The sequence below is a fragment of the Phocoena sinus genome, chromosome 1 (assembly GCF_008692025.1).
Source record: "Phocoena sinus isolate mPhoSin1 chromosome 1, mPhoSin1.pri, whole genome shotgun sequence".
NCBI lineage: Eukaryota > Metazoa > Chordata > Mammalia > Artiodactyla > Phocoenidae > Phocoena > Phocoena sinus.
In genome coordinates this window covers 139,080,639-139,103,974 of record NC_045763.1, presented here as the reverse complement: position 1 = coordinate 139,103,974, position 23,336 = coordinate 139,080,639, and the positions used below count along the sequence as shown (strand labels likewise).

Here is a 23,336-nt window from a genome sequence, read left to right as displayed (position 1 = left end):
AATAGAAGGTTTATCTTGGTCCTTATCTGGGAGACTTGACTTTTCAGCAAGCAGGCAAAATCATTCAGTTTAATGATTAAATGTATTCCCTGCTTGAAAACAGTATTTGCATTTTAAATGAGCCAGGGTCAATATTTAACTCAAAGGAACGAAAACCCAAAGGTGGAACATCAAGCACCAGAGATGGGCCAATGAGGAAACTGTTTTTTCTTTTTCTTTCTTTTTGAACTTCTCCAAGCCCAACATTCCACAGGCTGGCTCTAATTGGCTGTGTTCTACTTTTTCCAGCCAACCAGGCATGGGCTAACTGCTTCCTGCATCCACCAGCTATGGGAAAACAACCAAAGAAAATAAACAGAGGAAGAGCCTGGGGCACTAGCCACTCAAGAAGAAATCCCAGGGCTCCAGGATAAATGGAGCAAAGACAAACATTTGGTTCTTCAGGCTCAGATGGTTTTTATCAGACAGTCCAGCCCCAGCCAGGAAGCCCAATGGACACTTCCACCCCGGGGATTAGGTCTCCACACTGATAAGCCTGATGCCGTGTTTCCAGCTCTGGGGAAGGCGGCTTCGGCCCTACCATGGGAGATAGGGTTCTCGTGTGAAAGGCACTGTTGGTTTGGTTTTCACGCTTTTGACTTGAGTCTGGAATTCCTTGCCTTCCCACACCCCCAGGCAGATTGGAAATGGGAGTGGGAATGATTTCCTCTGCGAAACCCCTCTAAAGGATCATTCATTGATTTGCACTAACAGAGCCATCCTGGAAATGCTTTCCCACCCGGCCTTCCCTCCAGAGAGGAGCAGGGGTCAGAAGAAGGGTGGAGGATTCTTTCCCGAAATGGCTGGAGCATGTTTCAGAAGCTCCTCACCTACTGTTGTGTGGTTTCTGTTGGATGCCCTCTCCTTACATCTTGTTTAACCTACTCAGCAGCACACAAAATTATATTCTTTAGGGGGCAATGTAGAGTAATGAGCTGAGGACTTAGCTTGGGATAAGCCTGGAGAAAAAATAAGATAGACTATATTTTCACACCAAGAAATTTCAAGTCACTAAAATGGGAGTCTTAAAAATGGATCTAGAAGAGGCATACTGTGGTGGAAAGAGCCTTTAAAGCGGACCAGAGTGGGTTCAAATTCACTCACTTGCTGTGCAGCTTGGATTAGTTACTACATCTCACTGAGTCTTGGTCTCCCCATCCATGAAATGAGAGCTGAAGCACACATCTCAGAAGATGGTTGCTTCAAGGATTAAATGTATTAAGAAATAAAGCAGCTAGTACTGTGCCTGGTGCATAGCAGGTCCTCTAATAAATGGTGCTTCCGCTTCCTGCTGGTAGTCCCCTGTTCATCCATGAATATCCTCATCTAGAGAAGAAGGACGAGTTGGCCTGAGTAACTGAGGTACTGTGCCTTGAGAAGAGAGGACTGTTTGAGGGAGATGGTCAGGATCCTGAACCCCGATCTCAGAATGATTCCATAGAGGGTCTTACCAGTTAGACTTGCCTGGGTAAGTCAGTGTAAATTGGATTCTGTCGCTGATGGAAGTCAAGCCCTCTGTTTAAAGCACTCTAATGGCTTCTCTTCACATTTGGAATGAAACCCCATCTTTATCGTGATCTGGTCCTTTTCTACTTCTCCCACCTCTCTGTGCCCCAGTTCCACCTAGTTTCTTTATTTGAACACTTTTTCCCACCTCAGGGCCTTTGCACTAGCTGTGGCCTCACTGGGAACGCTCTTTTCCCAGGTATCCCTATGTCTGGCCGGTTCTTGTCATTTAGGTTTTAGCTTAAAAGTCATTTTGTTTTATATTCAATATTGTACCAAGCTCCACCTGATGTTTTCTTATTTATGTATTTATTTGTTTACGATCTCTCCCTACTGGAGGTAAGCTCTGTGAGCACACTGCACTTGTCTGTCTCATTGGGTAACACCAGGACAGTGCCTGGTTCACCATATACACTCAATAAAAGTTTGTTGAATGAAAGAATGTAAGAGTACCTGGGAACAGCTTGGTTGGAGAAATTCAGCCTCCACCGTGAGATATGGCCCCAACTTTTGCCAGTTACCCAGAAGACATTAGCCACTACAAGAGATTAGCCACTTAAACAGTAACCTGCCCTTATCCTTAAGAGCAATACAGTTGAAATAATTAGTCATTTATTTAATGTCTCCCACTAGATAGTGATTGAGCCAAGAGATGAAGCCGTATCTGTCTTGCTCAGCCCTGGTGCCCAGGAAAGTGCCTGGCTAAGACCACAGGGCATCCTCCCACCCAAAGTATTCCTGAAACCCAGCAGGGCCGGTCTTGAAATTCCATCTCCTGGAAGGATGATGATGATTCCACATTCCTTCCAAGAGATCTGCCGCCTGGCTGCCACGAGTGTTCTCACTCCCAAGGTTGCTTCCTGCCTCAACATGTCTCATATCCTTTCCTCAGATTCCCCACACTGGGGGGAGCAGAGTCTGCCCCCTCCCACTTCCTGTCCCCATCCCCACCCCTGCCGCCCCTGGGGAGCCTTTGACCAGAAGATGAAAAGATATGATCAAAGCTGTGCCTGTGAGCAGGAAGTTGAAGCAGGATGAATGTCACAGACCCCCACCTCTGAGACACGACCCAGGCCAGAGCTACAGTGAGAGGCCACTGTCTGCTGCGAGGGGACAAGATTGTACCCTGATCCTGCGCGCTGCCATGTGGCAGAATGAGGTCACATCAGTCACCATCGGGAGAGGGAATTGCCAATCAGGACGGCTCTGCTGCTCCGACCACCCACTCACCCACCTCCTCACCCCCACGGCAAGACCTGCAGAGAACTCTTCATGAAGACACGGGAGGTGTTGGGCCCCTCGTGCTGGAACAGGAGCTCCATCCCAGGGGCCTGGGCACATTCCTGTGGGCTCCGTGGGCAGGGAAAGCTTGAGAAACCCTCGGTTCCCTGGGATCAGACGTCTGTCCGCATCTCCCCAGAGCCGGGGGTGGGGCGGGGGAGAGGGGAGGAAATGTCCTCATTTTTGCTGGAATCCCCAGAGAGGTGCTCGTCCCACAAGTATCTCATGTTGACTTCATCCCAAACCAAGCCAGAGTATTAGCTTAGGCAACTGCCTCTATTATTAAAAGTGACAATTTTCCAAAGGTGGGTGCACATCAGGAGGATTAGGAAACATTGTAAAGAGAGAGGCTCCACCCCATTGTAGACATGCTGTATCAAAATCCCTGGGGTGAGGTCTGGAGGGGCTGTTGCTGTTGTTATTATTGTTTTTAAAGCTCCGGGGTGATTCTGCTGACCAATCAGATGAAGTTTGGGAACTTACAGAAGTAAGATCACCCGTGCTTTTCATGGGGACCTGAAAGTCTGTCTCGAGTCACTTCCTTGGGTCTCCCAGAGTTTCCATTAGGTACATCGGGCTTCCTTCCATGTCCTGAGGTGAGAGAGTTTATCAGCTAACTCAAGGACAACTGCCAGAGAGGGGACTCTGCAGGAATCCACTTGCTCAACAGCATATGTCGAGCACGGATGATGTGCCAGGTCCTTTTCACTCAGGAACATGGCAGTGAACGAAACACACAAAATTGCCTGCCCTCATGAAGCTTGCCTTTATAGGGAAGAAAGAAGGAGAGCAAAAAAAGGTTAAATAAAGAAAATATACAAGGTGTTAGAGATAAATGCTATGGAGGAATATGAAACACGGTAGGAAGTGGGGACTGTGAGGGCGTGGGATGGGTGTGGGTCTACGTGCACAGGGATGCAGGCTGAAATAGCATGGCCAGAGGAGGTCTCACTGAGAAGGTGGTATTTTTTTTTTTGGTTTCTATTGATACTTTTTCTTATTTTAAATACATCTTTATTGGAGTATAATTGCTTCAACATATGGTGTTAGTTTCTCTTGCACAACAAAGTGAATCAGCCTTATGCATACACGTCCCCATATCCCCTCCCTCTTGAGCCTCCCTCCCACCCTCCCTATCCCACCCCTCTAGGTGGTCACAAAGCACCGAGCCGATCTCCCTGTGCTATGCTGCTGCTTCCCACCAGCCAACTATTTTACATTCGGTAGTGTATTTATGTTGATGCTACTCTCACTTCGCTCCAGCTTTGCCCTCCCACCCCATGTCATCAAGTCCATTCTCTATGACTACCTCTTTATTCCTGCCCTACAAGTAGGTTCTTCAGTACCTTTCTGTTTTTGTTTTTTTTTAAGATTCCATATATATGCGTTAGCGTACAGTATTTGTCTTTCTCTTTCTGACTTACTTCACTCTGTATGACAGACCCTAGGTCCATCCACCTCAGTACAAATGACTCAATTTCGTTTCTTTTTATGGCTGAGTAATATTCCATTGTACATATGTGACACATCTTTATCCATTAATCTGTTGATGGACATTTAGGTTGGTTCCATGTCCTGGCTATTGTAAATAGTGCTGCAATGAACATTGTGGTGCATGTCTCTTTTTGGATTATGGTTTTCTCAGGCTATATGCCCAGTAGTGGGATTGCTGGGTCGTATTGTAGTTTTTTTTAGTTTTTTAAGGAACCTCCATACTGTTCTCCAAAGTGGCTGTATCAATTTACATTCCCACCAACAGTGCAGGAGGGTTCCCTTTTCACCACACCCTCTCCAGCATTTATTGTTTCCAGCTTTTTTCATAATGGCCATTCTGACCGGCATGAGGTGATACCTCATTGCAGTTTTGATTTCCATCTCTAATAATTAGTGATGCTGAGCATCTTTTCATGTGCCTCTTGGTCATCTGTATGTCTTCCTTGGTGAAATAGCTATTTAGGTCTTCCGCCCATTTTTAAACTACATTGTCTGTTTTTTTGACATTGAGCTCCATGAGCTGTTTGTATATTTTGGAGATTAATCCTTTGTTGTTTCATTTGCAAATATTTTCTCCCATTCTGAGGGTTGTCTTTTGTCTTGTTTATGGTTTCCTTTGCTGTGCAAAAGCTTTTAAGTTTAATTTAGTCCCATATGTTTATTTTTGTTTTTATTTCTGTTACTCTAGGAGGTGGGTCAAAAATGATCTTGCTGTGGTTTATGTCAAAGAGTGTTTTTCCTATGTTTTCCTCTAAAAGTTTGATAGTGTCGGGTCTTACATTTAAGTCTTTAATCCATTTGGAGTTTATTTTTATGTATGCTGTTAGGGAGTGTTCTAATTTCATTCTTTTTTTTTTTGCGGTACATGGGCCTCTCACTGTTGTGGCCTCTCCCGTTGTGGCTCACAGGCTCCGGACACGCAGGCTCAGCGGCCATGGCTCACAGGCCCAGCCGCTCCACGGCATGTGGGATCCTCCGGGACCGGGGCACGAACCCGTGTCCCCTGCATCGGCAGGCGGACTCTCAACCACTGTGCCACCAGGGAAGCCCTAATTTCATTCTTTTACATGCAGCTGTCCAGTTTTCCCAGCACCACTTATTGAAGAGACTGTCTTTCTCCCCTGTATCTTCTTGACTCCTTTGTCGTAAATTTGGTGCTCATATGTGCGTGGGTTTATCTCTGGGCATTCTATCCTGTAGCATTGATCTATATTTCTGTTTTTGTGCCAGTACCATACTGTCTTGATTACTGTAGCTTTGTAGTATAGATTGAAGTCAGGAAGCCTGATTCCTCCAGCTCTGTTTTTCTTTCTCAAGATAGCTTTGGCTGTTCGGGGTCTTTTGTGTTTCCATACGAATTGTAAGATTTTTTTGTTCTAATGCCGTGAAGAACGCCATTGGTAGTTTGAGAGGGATTGCATTGAATCTGTAGATTGCTTTGGACAGTATAGTCATTTTCACAATATTGATTCTTCCAATCCAAGAACATGGTATATTTCTCCATCTGTTTCTGTCATCTTTGATTTCTTCCATCAGTGTTTTATAGTTTTCTGAGTACAAGTCTTTCGCCTCCTTAGGCAGGTTTATTCCTAGGTATTTTATTCTTTTTGTTGCAATGGTGAATGGGAGCGTTTCCTTAATTTCTCTTTCTGATTTTCCATTGTTGGTGTATAGGAATGCCAGAGATTTCTGTGCATTAATTTTGTATCCTGCAACCTTACCAAATTCATTGATTAGTTCTAGTAGTTTTCTGGTGGCATCTTTAGGATTTTCTATGTATAGTATCATGTCATCTGCAAACAGTGACAGTTTGACTTCTTCTTTTCCAATTTGTATTCCTTTTATTTCTTTTTCTTCTCCGATTGCCCTAGCTAGGACTTCCAAAACTATGTTGAATAAGAGTGGGGAGAGTGGACATCCTTGTCTTGTTCCTTATCCTAGTGGAAGTGCTTTCAGTTTTTCACCATTGAGTATGATGTTTGCTGTGAGTTTGTCATACGTGGCCTTTATTATGTTGAGGTAGTTTCCCTCTATGCCCATTTTCTGGATAGTTTTTATCATAAATGGGTGTTGAGTTTTGTCAAAAGCTTTTTCTGCATCTATTGAGATGATCATATGGTTTTTATTCCTTAATTTGTTAATGTGGTGTATCACATTGATTGATTTGCATATATTGAAGAATCCTTGCATCCCTGGGATAAATCCCACTTGATCATGGTGTATGATCCTTTTAATGTGCTGTTGGAATCTGTTTGCTAGTATTTTGTTCAGGATTTTTGCATCTATGTTTATCAGTGATATTGGTCCATAACTTTCTTTTTTTGTGATAGCTTTTTCTGGTTTTGGTATCAGGGTGATGGTGGCTTCGTAGAATGAATTTGGGAGTGTTCCTCCCTCTGTAATTTTTTGGAAGAGTTTGAGAAGGATTGGTGTTAGCTCTTTTCTAAATGTTTGATAGAATTCACCATCTGGTCCTGGATGTTTGTTTGTTGGAAGATTTTTAATTGTGGTTTCAATTTCATTACTTGTGATAGGTCTGTTTATATTTTCTAATTCTTCCTGGTTCAGTCTCAGAAAATTGTACCTTTCCAATAATTTGTCCATTTCTTCGTGGCTGTCCATTTTATTGGCATATAGTAGTCTCTTATAATCCTTTGTATTTCTGCAGTGTCAGTTGTGATTTCTCCTTTTTCATTTCTAATGTTATTGATTTGTGTCCTCTCCCTTTTTTTCTTGATGAGTCTAAGGGTTTATCAGTTTTGTTTATCTTCTCAAAGAACCAGCTTTTAGTTTTATTGATCTTTGCTATTGTTTTCTTCATTTCTATTTCATTTATTTCTGCTCTGATCTTTATGGTCTCTTTCCTTCTACTGACTTTGGGTTTTCTTTGTTCTTCTTTCCCTAGTTATTTTAAGTGTAGGGTTAGATTGTTTACTTGAGATTTTTCTTGTTTCTTGAGGTGAGATCTTTTTATTTCTTCTTTGATTTCTTCAGTGATCTCTTGGTTATTCAGTAGCGCACTGTTTAGCCTCCATGTGTTTGTGTTTTTTACAGTTTTTTTCCTGTAATTGATTTCCAATCTCATAGCATTGTGGTCAGAAAAGATGCTTGATATGATTTCAATTTTCTTAAATTTTCCGAGGCTTGATTTGTGACCCAAGATGTGATCTATCCTGGAGAATGTTGCATGAGCACTTGAGAAAAAAGTGTATTCTGCCACTTTGGGGTGGAATGTTCTGTGAATATCAATTAGGTCTATCTGGTCTATTGTGTCATTTAAAGCTTGTGTTTCCTTATTTATTTTCTGTCTGGATGTAAGTGGGGTGTTAAAGTCTCCCACTATTATTGTGTTACTGTTGATTTCCCCTTTCATGGTTGTTAGCCTTTGCCTTGTGTATTGAGGTTCTCCTATATTGGGTGCATAAACAGTTATAATTGTTATATCTTCTTGGATTGATCCCTTGATCATTATGTAGTGTCCTTCCTTATCACTTGTAAAAACCTTTATTTTGAAGTCTATTTTCTCTGATATGAGTATTGCTACTCCAGCTTTCTTTTGATTTCTATTTGCATGGAATATCTTTTTCCATCCCTTCACTTTCAGTCTGTATGTGTCCCTAGGTCTGAAGTGGGTCTCTTGTAGACAGCATATATATGGGTCTTGTTTTTGTATCCATTCAGCCAGTCTGTGTCTTTTGGTTGGGGCATTTCATCCATTTACGTTCAAGGTTATTATCGATATGTATGTTCCTATTACCATTTTCTTAATTGTTTTGGGTTTGTTTTTGTGGGTCTTTTTCTTCTCTTGTGTTTCCCGCCTAGAGAAGTTTCTTTAGCTTTTGTTGTAAAGCTGGTTTGGTGGTGCTGAATTCTCTTAGCTTTTGTTTGTCTGAAAAGCTTTTGACTTCTCCGTTGAATCTGAATGAAATCCTTACTGGGTAATCTTGGTTGTAGGTTTTTCTCTTTCATCACTTTAAGTATATCCTACCACTCCCTTCTGGCCTGCAGAGGTTTTGCTGAAAAATCAGTTTATAAACTTATGGGGATTCCTTTGTATGTTATTTTTTGTTTTTTCCCTTGCTGCTTTTAATATTTTTTCTTGCATTTAATTTTTGTTAGCTTGATTAATATGTGTCTTGGTGTGGTTTTCCTAGGGTTTATCCTCTATGGGACTCTTTATGCTTCCTGGACTTGGGTGACTATTTCCTTTCCCATGTTAGGGAAGTTTTCCACTATAACCTCTTCAAATATTTTCTCAGACCCTTTCTTTTTCTGTTCTTCTTCTGGGACACCTATAATTGGAATGCTGGTGCATTTAGTGTTGTCCCAGAGGTCTCTGAGATTGTCTTCAATTCTTTTCATTCTCTTTTCTTTCTTCTGCTCCTTGGCAGTTATTTCCACCATTTTGTCTTCCAGCTCACTTATTCGTTCTTCTGCCTCCATTATTGTTATTGGTTCCTTCTAGTGTATTTTTCATTGCAGTTATTGTGTTGTTTACCTCTGTTTGTTTGTTTGTTTTATAGTTCTTCTAGATCTTTGTTAAACATTTTTTGTATTTTCTCAATCCATGCTTCCATTCTATTTCCAAGATTCTGGATCTTCCTTACTCTCATTACTCTGAATTCTTTTTCAGGTAGATTGCCTATTTCCTCCTCATTTATTTGGTCTTGTAGGTTTTTACCTTGCTCCTTCGTCTGTGACATATTTTTTTGCCATCTCTTTTTTTTTTTTTTTTTTTATGAGTGGGATTGTGTTCCTGTTTTACTGGTTGTTTGACCTGAGGTTTCCAACACTGGAGTTTGTAGGCTATTGGGTATAGCTGGGTCTTGGTGCTGAGATGAAGACCTCCAGGAGACCTCACTTTGATGAATATTCCCTGGGGTCTGAGGTTCTCTGTTAGTCCAATGGTACAGACTCAGAGCTCCCACTGCAGGAGCTCCCATCTGACCATGGGCTTGCAAATCAAGATCCCGCAAGCCACATGGGCAGCAAAAAGAAAAAGGTGGGATGGGGGTGGGGAAGGCCTTGGCTGTGGAGGGCAGGGCCTAATCAAGGGCGACGTTTAGGTGGTGGGTGGGGCCAATGCTCAGGACTCACAGGGATGAAAAAGGCCCTGGGCTGTGGGGGGTGGGCCTTAGGCTCAAGGAACAGAAGGGGCCCAGGCATGCCCCCCACCCCTGGTCTCAGAAGACAGGGGACCTCACCTGGGAGCCCAGCAGGCTTCCTGGGCTCGAGTGGGTGGGGCAAACGCCCTCCTCTCCTCTCCTGCTCCTCTGGTCTGGGGTCTGGGAGGCCCCCTCCCACCTGCCTCTGCTGATCGCCCAGGCCCCCCTCCTGTGCCCCCAGGACCAGTGCAGTTGGAGGGGGAAGGGGGGGTCCTTGGAGGGCAGGGGACCGGCCTGGGAGCTCAGCAGGTTCCCCATGCCCAAGTGGGTGAGGCAATCGTCCTCCACTTCTCTCCCACTCCTTCCCAAGGGCCCCTCCCACCTGCCTCTCCTGATCCCCCTGGCGTCCCTCCTATACCCCCAAGGACCCATGCAGCCTGGAGGGGCCTTGGAGGTTGGAGGATCAGCCTGGGAGCTCAGCAAGCTCCCCGTGCCCAAGTGGGCAGGGCAATCGCCCTCTGCTCCTCTCCCGCTCTTCCTGGAGAGTCCCTCCCACCTGCCTCTCCTGATATCCCTAGCCTCAGGGGTGCAGATCTCGTCTGACCTCCACTTCTCCTCCCCCTCTGTTCCCCTACATCCTACCGGTTCACTCTGGGGTTCCTCCCGTCTTCTTGGGGGTCAGAGTTCCCCACCAGCAGCCGGCAGGCACCCTAGTTGTGGGGAGACCTAACTCTGTGTCTTCCCACACCGCCATCTTGACGCCTTCCCACACCACCATCTTGGTATTTAAGTGAAGGGTTTCGAGCCAAGGAGCAACATAATTTGGTATATTCACATTATCAGTCTGGATGTTGGGAATAGACTGAAAAAGGCAAGAGAAAAACAAACCAGAGCAAGCCAAGTGAGAGCTGATGGAGATGAATTCGTTTTCTTTTTTTTAATTAAAAAAATTCTTTTTTATTAATTTTTATTGGAGTATAGCTTTACAATGTTGTGTTAGTTTCTGCTGTACAGCAAAGTGAATCAGCTATACATATACATATATCCCCTCTTTTTTGGATTTCCTTCCCAGTTAGGTCACCACAGAGCATTGAGTAGAGGTCCCTATGCTATACCGTAGGTTCTCATTAGTTATCTATTTTATACATAGTATCAATAGTGTATATATGTCAATCCCAATCTCCCAATTCATCCCACACACCTCCCCCCCTTTCCCCTTTGTATCCATACATTTGTCCTCTGTGTCTTTGTCCTTTGCAAATAAGATCATATATGAATTAGTTTTCTGTTGCTGCAAACTTGGTGGCTTAAAACTACACACATTTTTTTATCTTTCACTTCTGGAAGCCAGAAGTGTGAAACAGGTTTCACTGGGCCAATACTAAGTTGTAGTCAGAGCCGTAGTCCTTCCAGAGGCTCTTGGGGAGAATCTGTTTCCTCACCTTTTCCAGCTTCTAGAGCTGCATTTGTTGCATGGCTTGGTCCCTTCTTCCATCTTCAAGGCCAACAGTGTAGCATCTTCTCTGCTCCATCTTCACGTCATCTTCTCTCTTCTGTGTTAAATCTCCCTCTGCCGCCTTCTTTAAGGACACTTGTTATTACATTAGGGCCCACCTAAGTCATCCAGAATAATCTCAAGATCCTTACTTTAATCACATCTGCAAAGTCTCTTTTGCCACATAAATAACATTCACAGGTTCCAGGGATTAGGACCTCGGTGTTTTGGGGGCCCATTATTTAACCTACCAAAGGAGGCTTGGACCAGGGTAGAAGTGATGGAAATGGTGAGAAATGAGCAGATTCTGGGATTTGTTTTGAAGGCCAAACCAATTGGGTTGCTTTATAGATTGAATGTGGGATGTGAGAGAAAGAGAGGAATCAAGGAAAGCACCAAGGCTTTGGCCCAAGCAGTTGTAGGAAGAGAGTTTCCATTTACTAAAATGAGAAAGACTACAGGAAAAGAATCTTGGTGCCTGTAGGATGATGGTGGAGGGGGTTGACTGATTGATTGATTGATGTCAGAGAGTTCAGGGGCTCGTGGACGTATTATTTAGGTTTGAGATGCCTCATCCAAGTGGGCATGTTGAAGAGACTGCTGGATGTATGAGTCTGAAGTTCAGGAGAGGAGTCTACGCTGGAGATATAAATTTGGGAGCCTTCCATGTGTCTTTAAAGCTTTGAAATTGAATGAAATCATTAAAGGTGCAAGTGTAGATAGAAAAGAAAAGAGCTCCAAGGACTGAGCCTGGGGAACTCCAGTCATTCGAGATCGGGGAGATGAGAAGGAACAGCACAGGGAGACCACAAAAGAGCAGCCAGCGAGGTAGAAGGACGAACAGGAGAGGGTGGATCTTGGAGGCCACATGAAGACAGGAGACAAGGATAGGGGTGGGGGTGGGCAGGGCAGCTAAGCTCCCGGAGGGAGATCGGTACCTGTGGGATGAGGGCACACCTCACCAACTCTAGCACCTGGCACCTCCTAGCACCCCAAAACACACACACACAAACACCTTCTGGCATGAAAATCAAGCCCATGTCCTCAGGTCTGGCCAAAAGAGCAGAAAAGGTCTGCATTCTCTGGTCCAAACCCCTGCAGAGATGCCACTTGGATGTGGTAAAGCTGTGTGTCTTGTCTGGTAGACCCATCTCCTTCACCCCATCTGTGATTCCCAGAGGGCAAATCTGTCACCTGTTTCTGGAAGAGGAATTCCATCTCAAGCATCAAGGTCTCCATCTGCTTGCCACCCATTGAGCAGCCTGCATTGTTATTGATTGGGTGCTCAGATCATTAGTTCCTGAGTAGAAAGCAGCAGCTGCACTAATGTCACAGGTAGGGCTGTTCCCCGTGAGGCCTGACTGCCATTCTGAACCATTGTTTTAATGCTTTAAACTAGAATGCTCACTATATATATATATATATATATATATATATATATATATATGCGCTTTATTTATTTTTTTTTATTTTTGGCTGCATTGGGTCTTTGTTGCTGCATGCAGGCTTTCTCTAGTTGCGGTGAGCGGGGGCTACTCTTCGTTGTGGTGCGTGGGCTTCTCATTGCAGTGGCTTCTCTTGTTGCCGAGCATGGGCTCTAGGTGCATGGGCTTCAGTAGTTGTGGCTCGTGGGCTCAGTAGTTGTGACTCACGGGCTGTAGAGCTCAGGCTCAGTAATTGTGGCACACGGGCTCAGTTGCTCCACGGGGTGTGGTATCTTCCTGAACCAGGGCTTGAACCCGTGTCGCCTGCATTAGCAGGCGGACTCTTAACCTCTGCACCGCCAGGGAAGTCCTAGAATGCTCACTTTTAAATAGCCCTGTTATTTCACGCATCATACATGAAACATCCATCAGATCCTCAGAATCAAATTGAATTCAAATCCTATGTTATACAATCAACACCAGATATCTTGAAACACCTACCTACATAGCCAGGCAGTTGAGGAATCTCCATGTATACCAGCTTGGATGGATTCTCTTCTCTTCCCTTCCTTTCCCCTCCCCTTCCCTTTCCGTCTCTTCTCTTTTCTCCTCCCTTCTCTTTTCTATCTCTTTCTCTACCCTAATAATTCCTCTCAAGTTTTAATTCAGTACTTAGATCACTGGTTCTCAAACTTGGTTGCATATTGGAATTAAAACCTAGAGAATTAAAAAAAAAAAAAAAAAACTAATGCCTGGGCCCCATTCCCAGAGATTCTGATTTAGTTGATCTTGGGTGTTAGCTGGGCTTTGAGGGTTTTTTAAGGTCCTCAGGTGATTCTAACGTGCAGCTAAATTTGAGAACCACCGTCTTCAATTACCTGCTAAGTAGTGAGTCCCAGGGCAATATTTTAAATGCTACGGCAGGAGAGGCTGGATCTACCTCCAACTCCCTGCCCTGCCTCTCCCTAGCATTCCTGGTTTATGGGACAAAGACTTGGGGCCAGTTTACCAGATCTGAACATCACCAGTAGATGCAGTATGTTGTGTAATGCTCTGTATCTTCCAAATAGCACGATCCAATGTGGGCTCAGATATTGTACACCCAGCTTTTAATTTCTCTCCACAACTTCCCTCCTACGGCACCTTCAGCCAATTTTTAATTGCGGCTCTAGCTCCAGTTGTAAGCGATGGGAGAAATAGGGTGAAGGTGGATGGAAATAGCCAAGGGCACACAGGTGCACACAGCGCAGGCACACACACGCATCATCGGTGAATCAGACTTAGAAGTGGAATTCTGCTGGTACAGAGATCCTCTGATAGAGAAGAAGCGGCTGTAGTGCTCTATAATGTCTGTTTTTGTGGCACTCGGTTGGAGAATTATGAGAAAAAACCTGGTTTCTTTGCCCCAAAGCAGGTCTTGCCCAATGAGCTGCATGCTCGGAAGAAACCTGCCTGTCCCGTTCTCCCTCCATCTGGGATCCTTAATTGGCAAGATCTAAACCGTAATGTGCCCAGGCTAGATCCAAGTCTATTAAATGCCGTAACTCTCAGGCTCTTTGAAAAGAAAAATTCCACGGCCTTCAAGAAAGCAGCTTGGTAATAAGTCTCAAGAACTTGAAATATGTCCAGTTCATATCCTTACATCCAATGATTTTACTTCCTATCCTAAGAAAATAATCAAAGATGTGGGAAAAGGTTTATGTATACAGACCTTCAACGAAGTGTTATTATAACTGCAAAAATCAGAAGTAACTGTACACTGTCTATAACACAAATTCCATTTAATATATCATGCTATATCACAGTATAGTCAAGCAATGAAATATACAGATTGTCAAAACACAGTTTCAATTTTTTTTTTTTTTTTTTGGCTGAGTTGGGTTTTTGTTGCTGCACGCAGGCTTTCTTTGGTTGCAGCGAGCAGGTGCTACTCTTTGTTGAGGTGTGCAGGTTTCTCATTGCAGTGGTTTCTCTTGTTGCAGAGCACGGGCCCTAGGCGCGTGGTCTTCAGTAGTTGTGGCGCACGGGCTTAGTTGTTCTGTGGCATGTGGGATCTTCCCGGACCAGGGATCAAACCTGGGTCCCCTGCATTGGCAGGCGGATTCTTAACCACTGTGCCACCAGGGAAGTCCTCAAATACTTATAACCATATGAAAAAATGCTCACAATATAATGCTAAAAGAAAATAAAATGTATAGGTAAAATGATTAATTTTGCAGTTCAGTCCAGTTGTGGATATACACATTGATTTGTAGAGAAAAGCACCCTGAACGTAAATACTAACTTGTTAACAGTGGTTCTCTGGATTGTGTGGTGACGATTGATTTCTTCTATATATTTTTTTCTTTTTCTGAGTTTCCCAAGCTTGTATCTATAATCAGGAAAAAAAAATATTTTTTAAATGAAAAGGTTTCATTTCTCATGATGGGAGCCAGCTTCTGTCGGAGGCTGACTTCAGAAGTGACCCCATAGTTATCCTCCTTATCACTGCCTGTATGCACACCGATGCTTTCCAAGCCCTTCCCTGCTTTTCGCTGCCCCGAGTCCCACAGCATCTTTGACATGGGTGAGCCAGGGGAGCATTTCAGCCCCTCTCAGGAGACCAGCCGGGGGCTGGGGTATGCTTGCTGGGCAACCGAAGAGGGTACTTACCAGGTAAGGACCATGTGTCATGCTGCTCTTCATCATTATGAGCTCAGCGGGAGCCTCAGGAATTGGAGACATCTTGCCTAGTCACAAGAAGCGCACTTATTAATTAATTCAGTCTAGAGGTGTTCATTAAGGGTGCCAGGTGAAGTGCCCACTCATTCCACGAACACTGTTACAGGTTGTAAGCTGAAGGAGCTGACTGATGGGGCTGAGAAGGCAAGTTTGGGACTAAGGCTTGGGGTTCTGAGAGAAGATAGCTCCACCTTGCTAGGTAGTTGCTTGGTAGGGGTTGGTAGTCAAAGTCTCACCAAAGGGCACTTCCTCTCTCTCTCTCTCTCTCTCTCTCTCTCTCTCTCTCTCTCTCTCTCTCTCTCTCTCTCTCTCTCCCCCTCCCCCCTCACCGTTTCTTCAGATGGAGGTGATTGTTGGGGACTTTGGGATCGTGGTGGTCCCCCGGGACGCAGCCGACACAGACCGAATCATGAATCACTCCTCAATACTCCGCAAATACAAAGTGAGTCCCCCACTCTCCCTGCTGGTGTAGTAATGTGATGTGGCCCTTCTCTGAGAAGCCTGCGGGCTGGAGAAGTGAGGATACAAAAGGAGTTTAGTGTGAGAGACTGGCTACCTACTGTCTCTGCTTTGTCCCCAGAACAACATCATGGTGGTAAAGGATGACATCAACCATCCCATGTCTGTCGTCAGCTCAACCAAGAGCAGGTACGTTTGACAAACGACCAGAGAGACCTTGGTCAGACTGGCTTACAAGTTCCCATACAACTCTCCTCAGTCCGGGCTGAGCGTTAGGTTGGCTGACACCTGCTGCCCCAGTATGCAGCCTTCTTTTTAGAGCTCATTTATTTGTCCCCAGTCATTGACTTTTAAAAGGGCGACAGGCCATTTATTAGTTTTAGCTGGTTTGAAGGGGGAAAAGGAGGTTTTTAGTTTGGACTCTAGTTTGAGGTACGCATGGAATTTGTAAGTGTTTAGGTTAAGCTGCCATAACAAAAAGATCCCCAATAGTTAGAGTTTTAAATAAGAGAAATGTTTATATCCCTCTAACTGAAGTCAGAAGAAACTGAATCTCTGTTCTTTTCAATGTGAAGCTTCCCTCTCAGGGTCCACAGCTGCTACAGTGACTGTTCTCAGCCAGTGGGAAAGGGCAAGGGGCTTTGTCCTTAGGAAGGTGACCCGAAGTTGCACATATCCCTTCCCCTGCATCCCCCTGGCTCAGCTTCAGTCATGTGGCCATGCCTAGCCTCCAGGAAGGCTGGGAGTAGACTTTGTAACTTGGCAGCCCTGTGTCCACCTAAATCTTGGGAGGTTGTAGTACTAAGCAGAAGAAAGAATGGATACTAGGGGCCAGTTAACAGTCTTCACCACAACCGCCAAGTGGGAATGTCCAGTAGAATAATAAGATGTGTGGAATATAGAGGTCTGGAAGTGTAATAAAACTGAAAGCCATGAGTACCTAAGTGTAAATTAAAGTTCAGGGCTGTGGCTACACTCACAGGGAGAGTCAGCAAGAAGAGAAGAAGGCTATGGGGAATACTTAAAACACATTAACATTTAAAAGAAGGCTGAGGGGGCTTCCCTAGTGGCGCAACGGTTGAGAGGCCGCCTGCCCATGCAGGGGACACGGGTTCGTGCCCTGGTCCGGGAGGATCCCACATGCCGCAGAGGGGCTGGGCCCGTGAGCCATGGCCGCTGAGCCTGCGCATCCGGAGCCTGTGCTCCGCAGCAGGAGAGGCCCGCGTAACGCAAAAAAAAAAAAAAAAAAGGCTGAGGAGTAAATTAGAAGTTTGGGATTAAGATATACACACTACTATGTATAAAATAGATAACCAACAAGGATCTACTGTATAGCACAGGGAACTATACTAAATATTTTGTAATAGCCTACAAAGGAAAAGAACCTGAAAAAGAATAGATAGATATACGTATGACTGAATCACTTCACTCTACACCTGAAGCTAACACAACATTGTAAATCAACTCTACTCCAATTTTTAAAAAGTAATAAAAAAAATAAAAGAGACGAAGGAGCAGTCAGAAACCACCAGCATTGGTGGCCCTGGAACAAAGGCAGCAGACGGCACAAAGATGGAGAGCCCTGTCAGTTGTCGTCTGTGTCGCATGTTTCAGAGAAATCAAATGAGCCCAGGATTTTAAAAGGTCCACTGGACTTCTTCCCTGGAAGGTGATTATGTAGACACTTGAAATAGTAGCATCAACTGTGAGGTGAGAGCAGAAACCCAGTGACAACAACCAGTGAGGGGAAAGGGGAAGTCTGTGGTTCCAGCCACGGCTGCACAACAGAATTACCGTGAGAACTTACACAGCACAGATTCCCGTGTCCCATTGAGTCCCACTGAACCAGAATTTCTGGGTGTTGGGCCTGGCTATCTGCTTCCTGGGTGATTCTCGTGAAGCTCGGATTGGCATTTGGAAACCACAGTCATAGACCACTTTTTCAAGAAGGCTCCCTGTAAACCGTGCAGGGAGGCACTTGGGAACCTAGCTTGCTGGAAGGTCAGGACACTATGCATTGAAAAGGCACTGAGCCAGCCTCTGGGGAGATCTCACAACGCAGAGCACAGATGCCTTTTAGAATCTAGATATGCGGAGGAGTATATGAGTTCTTACAAATAGCTCCTTGGGGCCTGACATTCCCAAGACCATCATGGGCATAGAAAATGGGGAGCAGCCAGACCAAGTCTGGAGCAAAACCGTGCGGAAACCAGACTGTATGACCAGACCCCTTCTGTATTTGGTAGTCCACCCACCCCCCAGGGCTTGTGAGAAGGGCCTCAGAGAAGGGCAACTTCTTCTCTATCAGGGCTTCCATAGGAAGGAAAAGAAGGGGTCAATCATAAGGTTCATTTCCATGAGACCATGGTGTAGAGAAACACAAAGAAATGAAATAAGAATAGCTAACACTTGCATTGAAATGCCTACTGTGTGCTTGGGCTTTTCTAAGTGCTTTGTGTAATGACTCATTTAATCATTTTAATAACTGAGATCGGCCCAGATACTACCCCCATTTTATAAACGAGAAAATGGAAGAATAGATGGGCTTAAACAACTTGCCCAAGGTTCCTCAGTTAGGAAGTGGCAGAGTTAGGATGGGGGAGGAATTATGGGGGCAGGAGGGCTTTTCCTGATAGGGATGCCGTGTATTTAGCCTAAGCAAAGACTGGTAACGGGGTGTTGGGTAAACCCTTTCCCCGAAAGGGAATGGGCTGGCCTGTCCTCTGGCCTTGCTTCAGGAAAGGATGTCATCTGATCACTGTCTCTTCTCATCCAGGTTGGCCCTGCAGCATGGGGACGGCCATGTTGTGGATTACCTGTCCCAGCCGGTCATCGACTACATTCTTAAGAGCCAGCTGTACATCAACACCTCGGGCTAGCAGCCCCAGGGCCCTCTGCTCCAGTCGCCCCTCGTCCTCCACCAACACACTGGCCCCTGCAGCCTCTGTCCATCCCATTTCTCTCCTGCCTCTCTGTTCCTCCATCTCATCTTGACTGTTGTCCCCACTTGCTGACTCAACCCCCCCACATTGTGGTGGACCTGCAGAGAACCACGGCATACACCACTCCGCAGTCATCTTCGGACAAACTTTCCTCTAGTCTCCGGGTTGGGGGTGGGTGAGGGGGTAGGGATAGGGGAAGTGCGGTCCTCGGAGATGCGCGGGTGTCCGTCTCCCAGCATGCTCTGGGGAGGTGGCTCCGGGCCTCGCCTTCCCAGCATGCCCTTTACCACAAAGGGCTATTTTTCTTTCTTTCTTTCTTTTCTTTCGTTTTTTTATGTTTTGTGTCGTTGTTGTTCACTCCTCAGAGAACTTGGATCCAATCAGTGTCCGTGGTTCTTTATGTTTGTAGTCTTGTTGCATTCCTGTGGTATTCCTTCCATTTTGATAGGATACCACAGCCAGCCTCAGCTCTCAGAAGGTACGTGTGGGCTACACCCGGTGAACAAGGCCGAGCCACCTCCACTTTCCCAACACCCTCACCCACCTACCCGCTTTCTCCCCTCTGCTGCCCACACACACCGCAGTCTGGGGTCGAGATTGAGACATTCATGTTCTGAAACCTGGGATGCAAGTCTGGGAATAGTAGGGTTTCTCAGAAGGATTTCAGCCCATTTCCCTAGTTTCAGAAGACCACGTTCCTGATGGGCCTGTGATCACACAGAGCCAGTCCCTTCTCCTTTCTTGGTGGCATCTGTGCGGTTACTTATTTGGTCTGTAACTTGTGACAGAATGTGGGTTGTTCTCTGCCAGCCCGGGCATTACCAAGGGACCTTCAGATCACCATCAAAGCCCTTGGAGGCCATACTTAGCCGCATTCTTGCATTTGAGAAGAATTAGTACGCAAGGCCAAATCCTAATAATGCAGTCATTTCTGAAATAAAATATGCTAGGAATTCACTCAACCATAGAGATCTTTGCTAACTGGAATTACTTATTGCCTGTTTGGCTGGGAAATGCTTCTGTCATAATGTAAGTCCAGGATGACCTAGGAGAAAGCAGTTAGTTTCCCTGATAGGAACCGGTGATTCTCACCCACTCTAGCTTGGCAACACAGGCAGCGTCTGAGGTTAGTTCCTTTTTGAGAAGCAGAGCCTCAGCCTTGTTCCTGGGTTAGGATTACATCTTGTGCTGAGCCCAGCAGCCACAGTCATCGCCTCCTGGTGAGTGTGGGCTCACAGAACAGAGATCTCGGGGGAGTGTCAAGAGCCGCTAAAGTGTTTCACCCCTTTTCTCCCTAATTTCCCACCTTTCTCTGCTGCCCTGGAAATAGTTTTGACAGACTCTGTTCTAGTTGTTCAGGCCTCGTTCACGACCTGCTTAAAGAACCAAAAGGAAATTACCGTCTTATGCTCTGTGTCCCTCATCTAGGCTCTGGCTCTTGGGTTTTTGGTTCTTTGAGGAATGGTCCCTGAACGGTAGGATAATTTTTTCAAAATCTAGTACCAACCCTGGCCCAGAAGGGGCCAGGTAGGATCTGACACCAGAAACAACGTTCTTCACCACACATTTCATATCTGTAACATCCTTCAATAGCCTCCAGGGAAAGAAACTAAATTCAACAGAAGAATAGCAAGGTGGGGTGGGGGAGGTGCTGTTCCTCTTGCATTATGGAAATAATCTCCAAAGGACAGAAGTGAGATCCTATTCTTGGGTCTCAGTGTTTGGCTAAGGATCATGGAATCATAAACTGGAAAGATCTTTAGAGATTTGTTGATCCAACCTTTCCTTTAAAGGATGAGGGAGCAGAGATCCACTGGATTAAATGGCTGGTCCAAGGTCACACAGCAAGTGTAGAGTCTGGCAAAAGGCTAACGTCTCCCTGACCCCTTAGGTCATCACACCACATGGTCCCTGATCCTCTGGTTCCCCGTGATACTGACCAGGTAAGATGTAGTTTTCAGCCTTTACCTGGCGTCTTTCTCTTAAGTTGTTTGTCTCAGGTGCTCCCTGTATATGGCCTTGTGTTTGCTAGTCCTGGGGGAGGGTGTGATGGTGAGGAAGGCTGTAGCTAGGTTTCCCTTAGAAACCGATAGCTGGAGATGGCAACGGCTTGGAGGAAATCTGAATCCAAGAAAGGATTGCTTTGTGGAAGACAAAGACCCAGAAAGTGCTCAAGATTGCATTCGTGCTGGAGAGAGAGTGACAGAAGTATCTTTGTCTAGGCAAGACAGCTGCAAGCCAGGAAACGAAACAAAGGAAATCAGGGAGCTGGATACCCTGGGGGAACAAGCATTTTCAAGGATATGGAGTTTATGGATAGAGTTTATTCTGAAGATCCACGTGAGCAGATATGAGAAAGACCAGCTGTCTTTTGTCTCTTTGGCCCACTTTAACTTTGCTGGGCTCTGTGGTCAAGCCCCATTTAGTCCACGACCCACGAGAGGAAACAGGGCTGGCTCTCGGCATTCAGTGGGGGAGGGGGGGAGGGGGAGGCAGAAGGCATGCTTGTAGGGAGAGTGAGATGAGCTGAAGAAGAATGGGAGCATAGAAGTAGATTTCTAGGAATGAAATGGGGCAGATTCTATCTTGATGAATCATAAGGATCATGTTAAAATAGCTTTTCTTTAATACCAGGAAAAGTGACTCCCCTTTTGGATGGAATTGTCCATTTCCTGCCCTGCCCCATTCTTCACTTGCTAGGGGGAGGTCAGAGGCCCTCTCTCAGTCCAGGGCAGGACACGATGACTGTGACCCAGCCAAGGCCAACACCAGAGAGATGATTCAGAGTTTGAAGTAGTGCCCCAGGTGCCAACAGGATGACCTCGAGACCCCAACTTCCACTTGGGTCCTGCTCCTTCCCAAAAAGGCCAACCCAAAGGCTCAGAGATCGTGAGAAGGGCATGGGCTAGAAAGATTGTGTCAAGAGGAGTCTGGAGCCTCATTTCCTGCCTACCAATAAAAATGTCCCTCCCACTTTTATGAAAGTGGCTGATATGTAAGAACAGGCAGGAGGGAAACCCTTTGTGTCAATGACTCTCTTCTCAAGGAATGGCCCTTTGGGGGCAGGGGTCTGTGCTGCTAGCTGGTACCTCATTTGCCACCCCCCTTCCCTAACCCCAGGCAGCCTCTGGGGCCATCTTGCTTTCACTTTCCTTGAATGTACATGGGAACAGTGGAGGAAAGTCTCTTGCTGAAGTGCCTGAAACCCAGAACTAGAGCTTCTAGAGACGCTGTTCTTCCTGTCCCGGCTTGGCCAACCTTCCCCCAACGTTCCCTAGTCTCATGCTTCAGCTTCTCAGAAAGAATAAAAGAACATGATGTTGTAATTAAATTGAAAGCAAGACTCCATAACCAAACTACAGCAAAAGGCAGAGAATTACAGGGAGAAATGACTTGTATTTTAATAGCCCAAATCTATTCCCCCAAACAGACTCTCTCTCTCTCTCTCTCTCTCTCTCTAGAGGACGAAGAGAGAGAAGCATGTTATATTTTATTCATCAAAAGAGTAATGCAAAAATAAATCAGTAGAATATGAAAAGCTCAGGATCTCTCCCAAGGCTACGGCAGGAAAGCAGGCAGGTGAGATGGGAAGGATGGAAACAGGGATCGATTTTGTAGTTCATCCAATTTGGACACCTTAGGACTAGCATCGTGGTAAAGATGATGAATGTGCTCTGTCCACTTCATTTGGTCTGCGCCTTCCTATAGCTGCCCAGTAAACGCGATTCTTCACGTGGTTTCTTTGTTGTGTATGTTTGGAATGTCCTATTAGCCTGTAACAGTCAGTTAGGAATGAGTTACACTCTTTCCCTCCGCCTTCAGTCTAGGTCTGGCGCCCAGACCTCAGCTTGATCCAAGCAGTCTCAAGGATTGGCATGGGGAGGGGGAAGCTTTTTTGAATCACTTTTTGGTCCCTGAATCTGCCATTTTGAGAATAAGATTTGCTTTGGAAATCAACACATTAATAAAAACTACATTCAAGTTGCAACACCATCTCACAGTGAAATATTTTGAGTAAAATTTTGTTGCTAGAATAGTCACAGACAAAAGTTTTATCGGCAAAATGTTTCAATTACGTTAATAAATAAGATGATGCTACTACTCTCGTGTCTTGGCCTAGAATCTTCTCTGTGATTTGCAGAATTAACCACTTTTTCTTCGCAGTCTTACTTGACAGAAGCCAACAGTTGTTAAGCACGTTCTTAGAGCAGGAGATTCTCTGGCTGGTTTAGCTGACACAGCATGTGTAATATGAAAGTATATACAACCACACCCATAAGCAGGGAAGAATAATTAGCAAATTTGTCAATTGTGCCTAAGTTTTCTCAGTTTTTTTAAAAAATCAAATCTTAGGTTCTACCTAATCTGCATAGTCTGGTCTTGGTTAGCTTTGGATCCTTAATGCAATTAGTGCTTTGTGACTTAAAAATGTATTTGTGAAAATTAAAAACTTGGATAACTTGCTTCTTGACATAAAAGATCTCAAGTAAGACAGAAATTGTTAAACTCACAATTGGTTTTGTTTGGTAAAGTAAACAAGCAAAAACCGAATAAGTTAATTGTTCAATCCTGCTGTGGCTGTTAGTTTGTATTTAATTTTTAGTCGTGACGTACATTATGCATGGGTTTAGGTGTAAATAGTGATAGTCCTTAGCTAATATCACTCATGATTCAGTAGGTCAAATAACAATTCCCCATTCGGCCACCTCATTTAAGGCTTAGCTACTTGTTTGTCAGATGAGTTGTGTGAGGTTTTTAAAAATTATTTTGGTTCTTAGTATCTTTTTCTGTTTAAGACTGAGATTAGTCAGCTTTGTGTGTATCCATCTGGGTTTGTTGGCATATCACGATGGTGCTTGATATGCCTTAT

At 45.0% G+C, this 23,336-nt stretch overlaps 1 protein-coding gene across 1 annotated transcript in view; it reads left to right on the top strand.

The window, feature by feature from the left end:
* NMNAT2 (nicotinamide nucleotide adenylyltransferase 2) overlaps positions 1–22,567 on the top strand; it is a 199,385-nt gene extending 176,818 nt beyond the window's left edge. The window contains exons 11-13 of the mRNA XM_032632226.1: positions 15,406–15,507; positions 15,646–15,713; positions 18,301–22,567. Coding sequence (XP_032488117.1) covers positions 15,406–15,507; positions 15,646–15,713; positions 18,301–18,403 — 273 coding nt within the window. The 3' untranslated portion in view covers positions 18,404–22,567. The remainder of the gene's footprint in view (positions 1–15,405; positions 15,508–15,645; positions 15,714–18,300) is intronic.
* Positions 22,568–23,336: the final 769 nt, after the last annotated feature.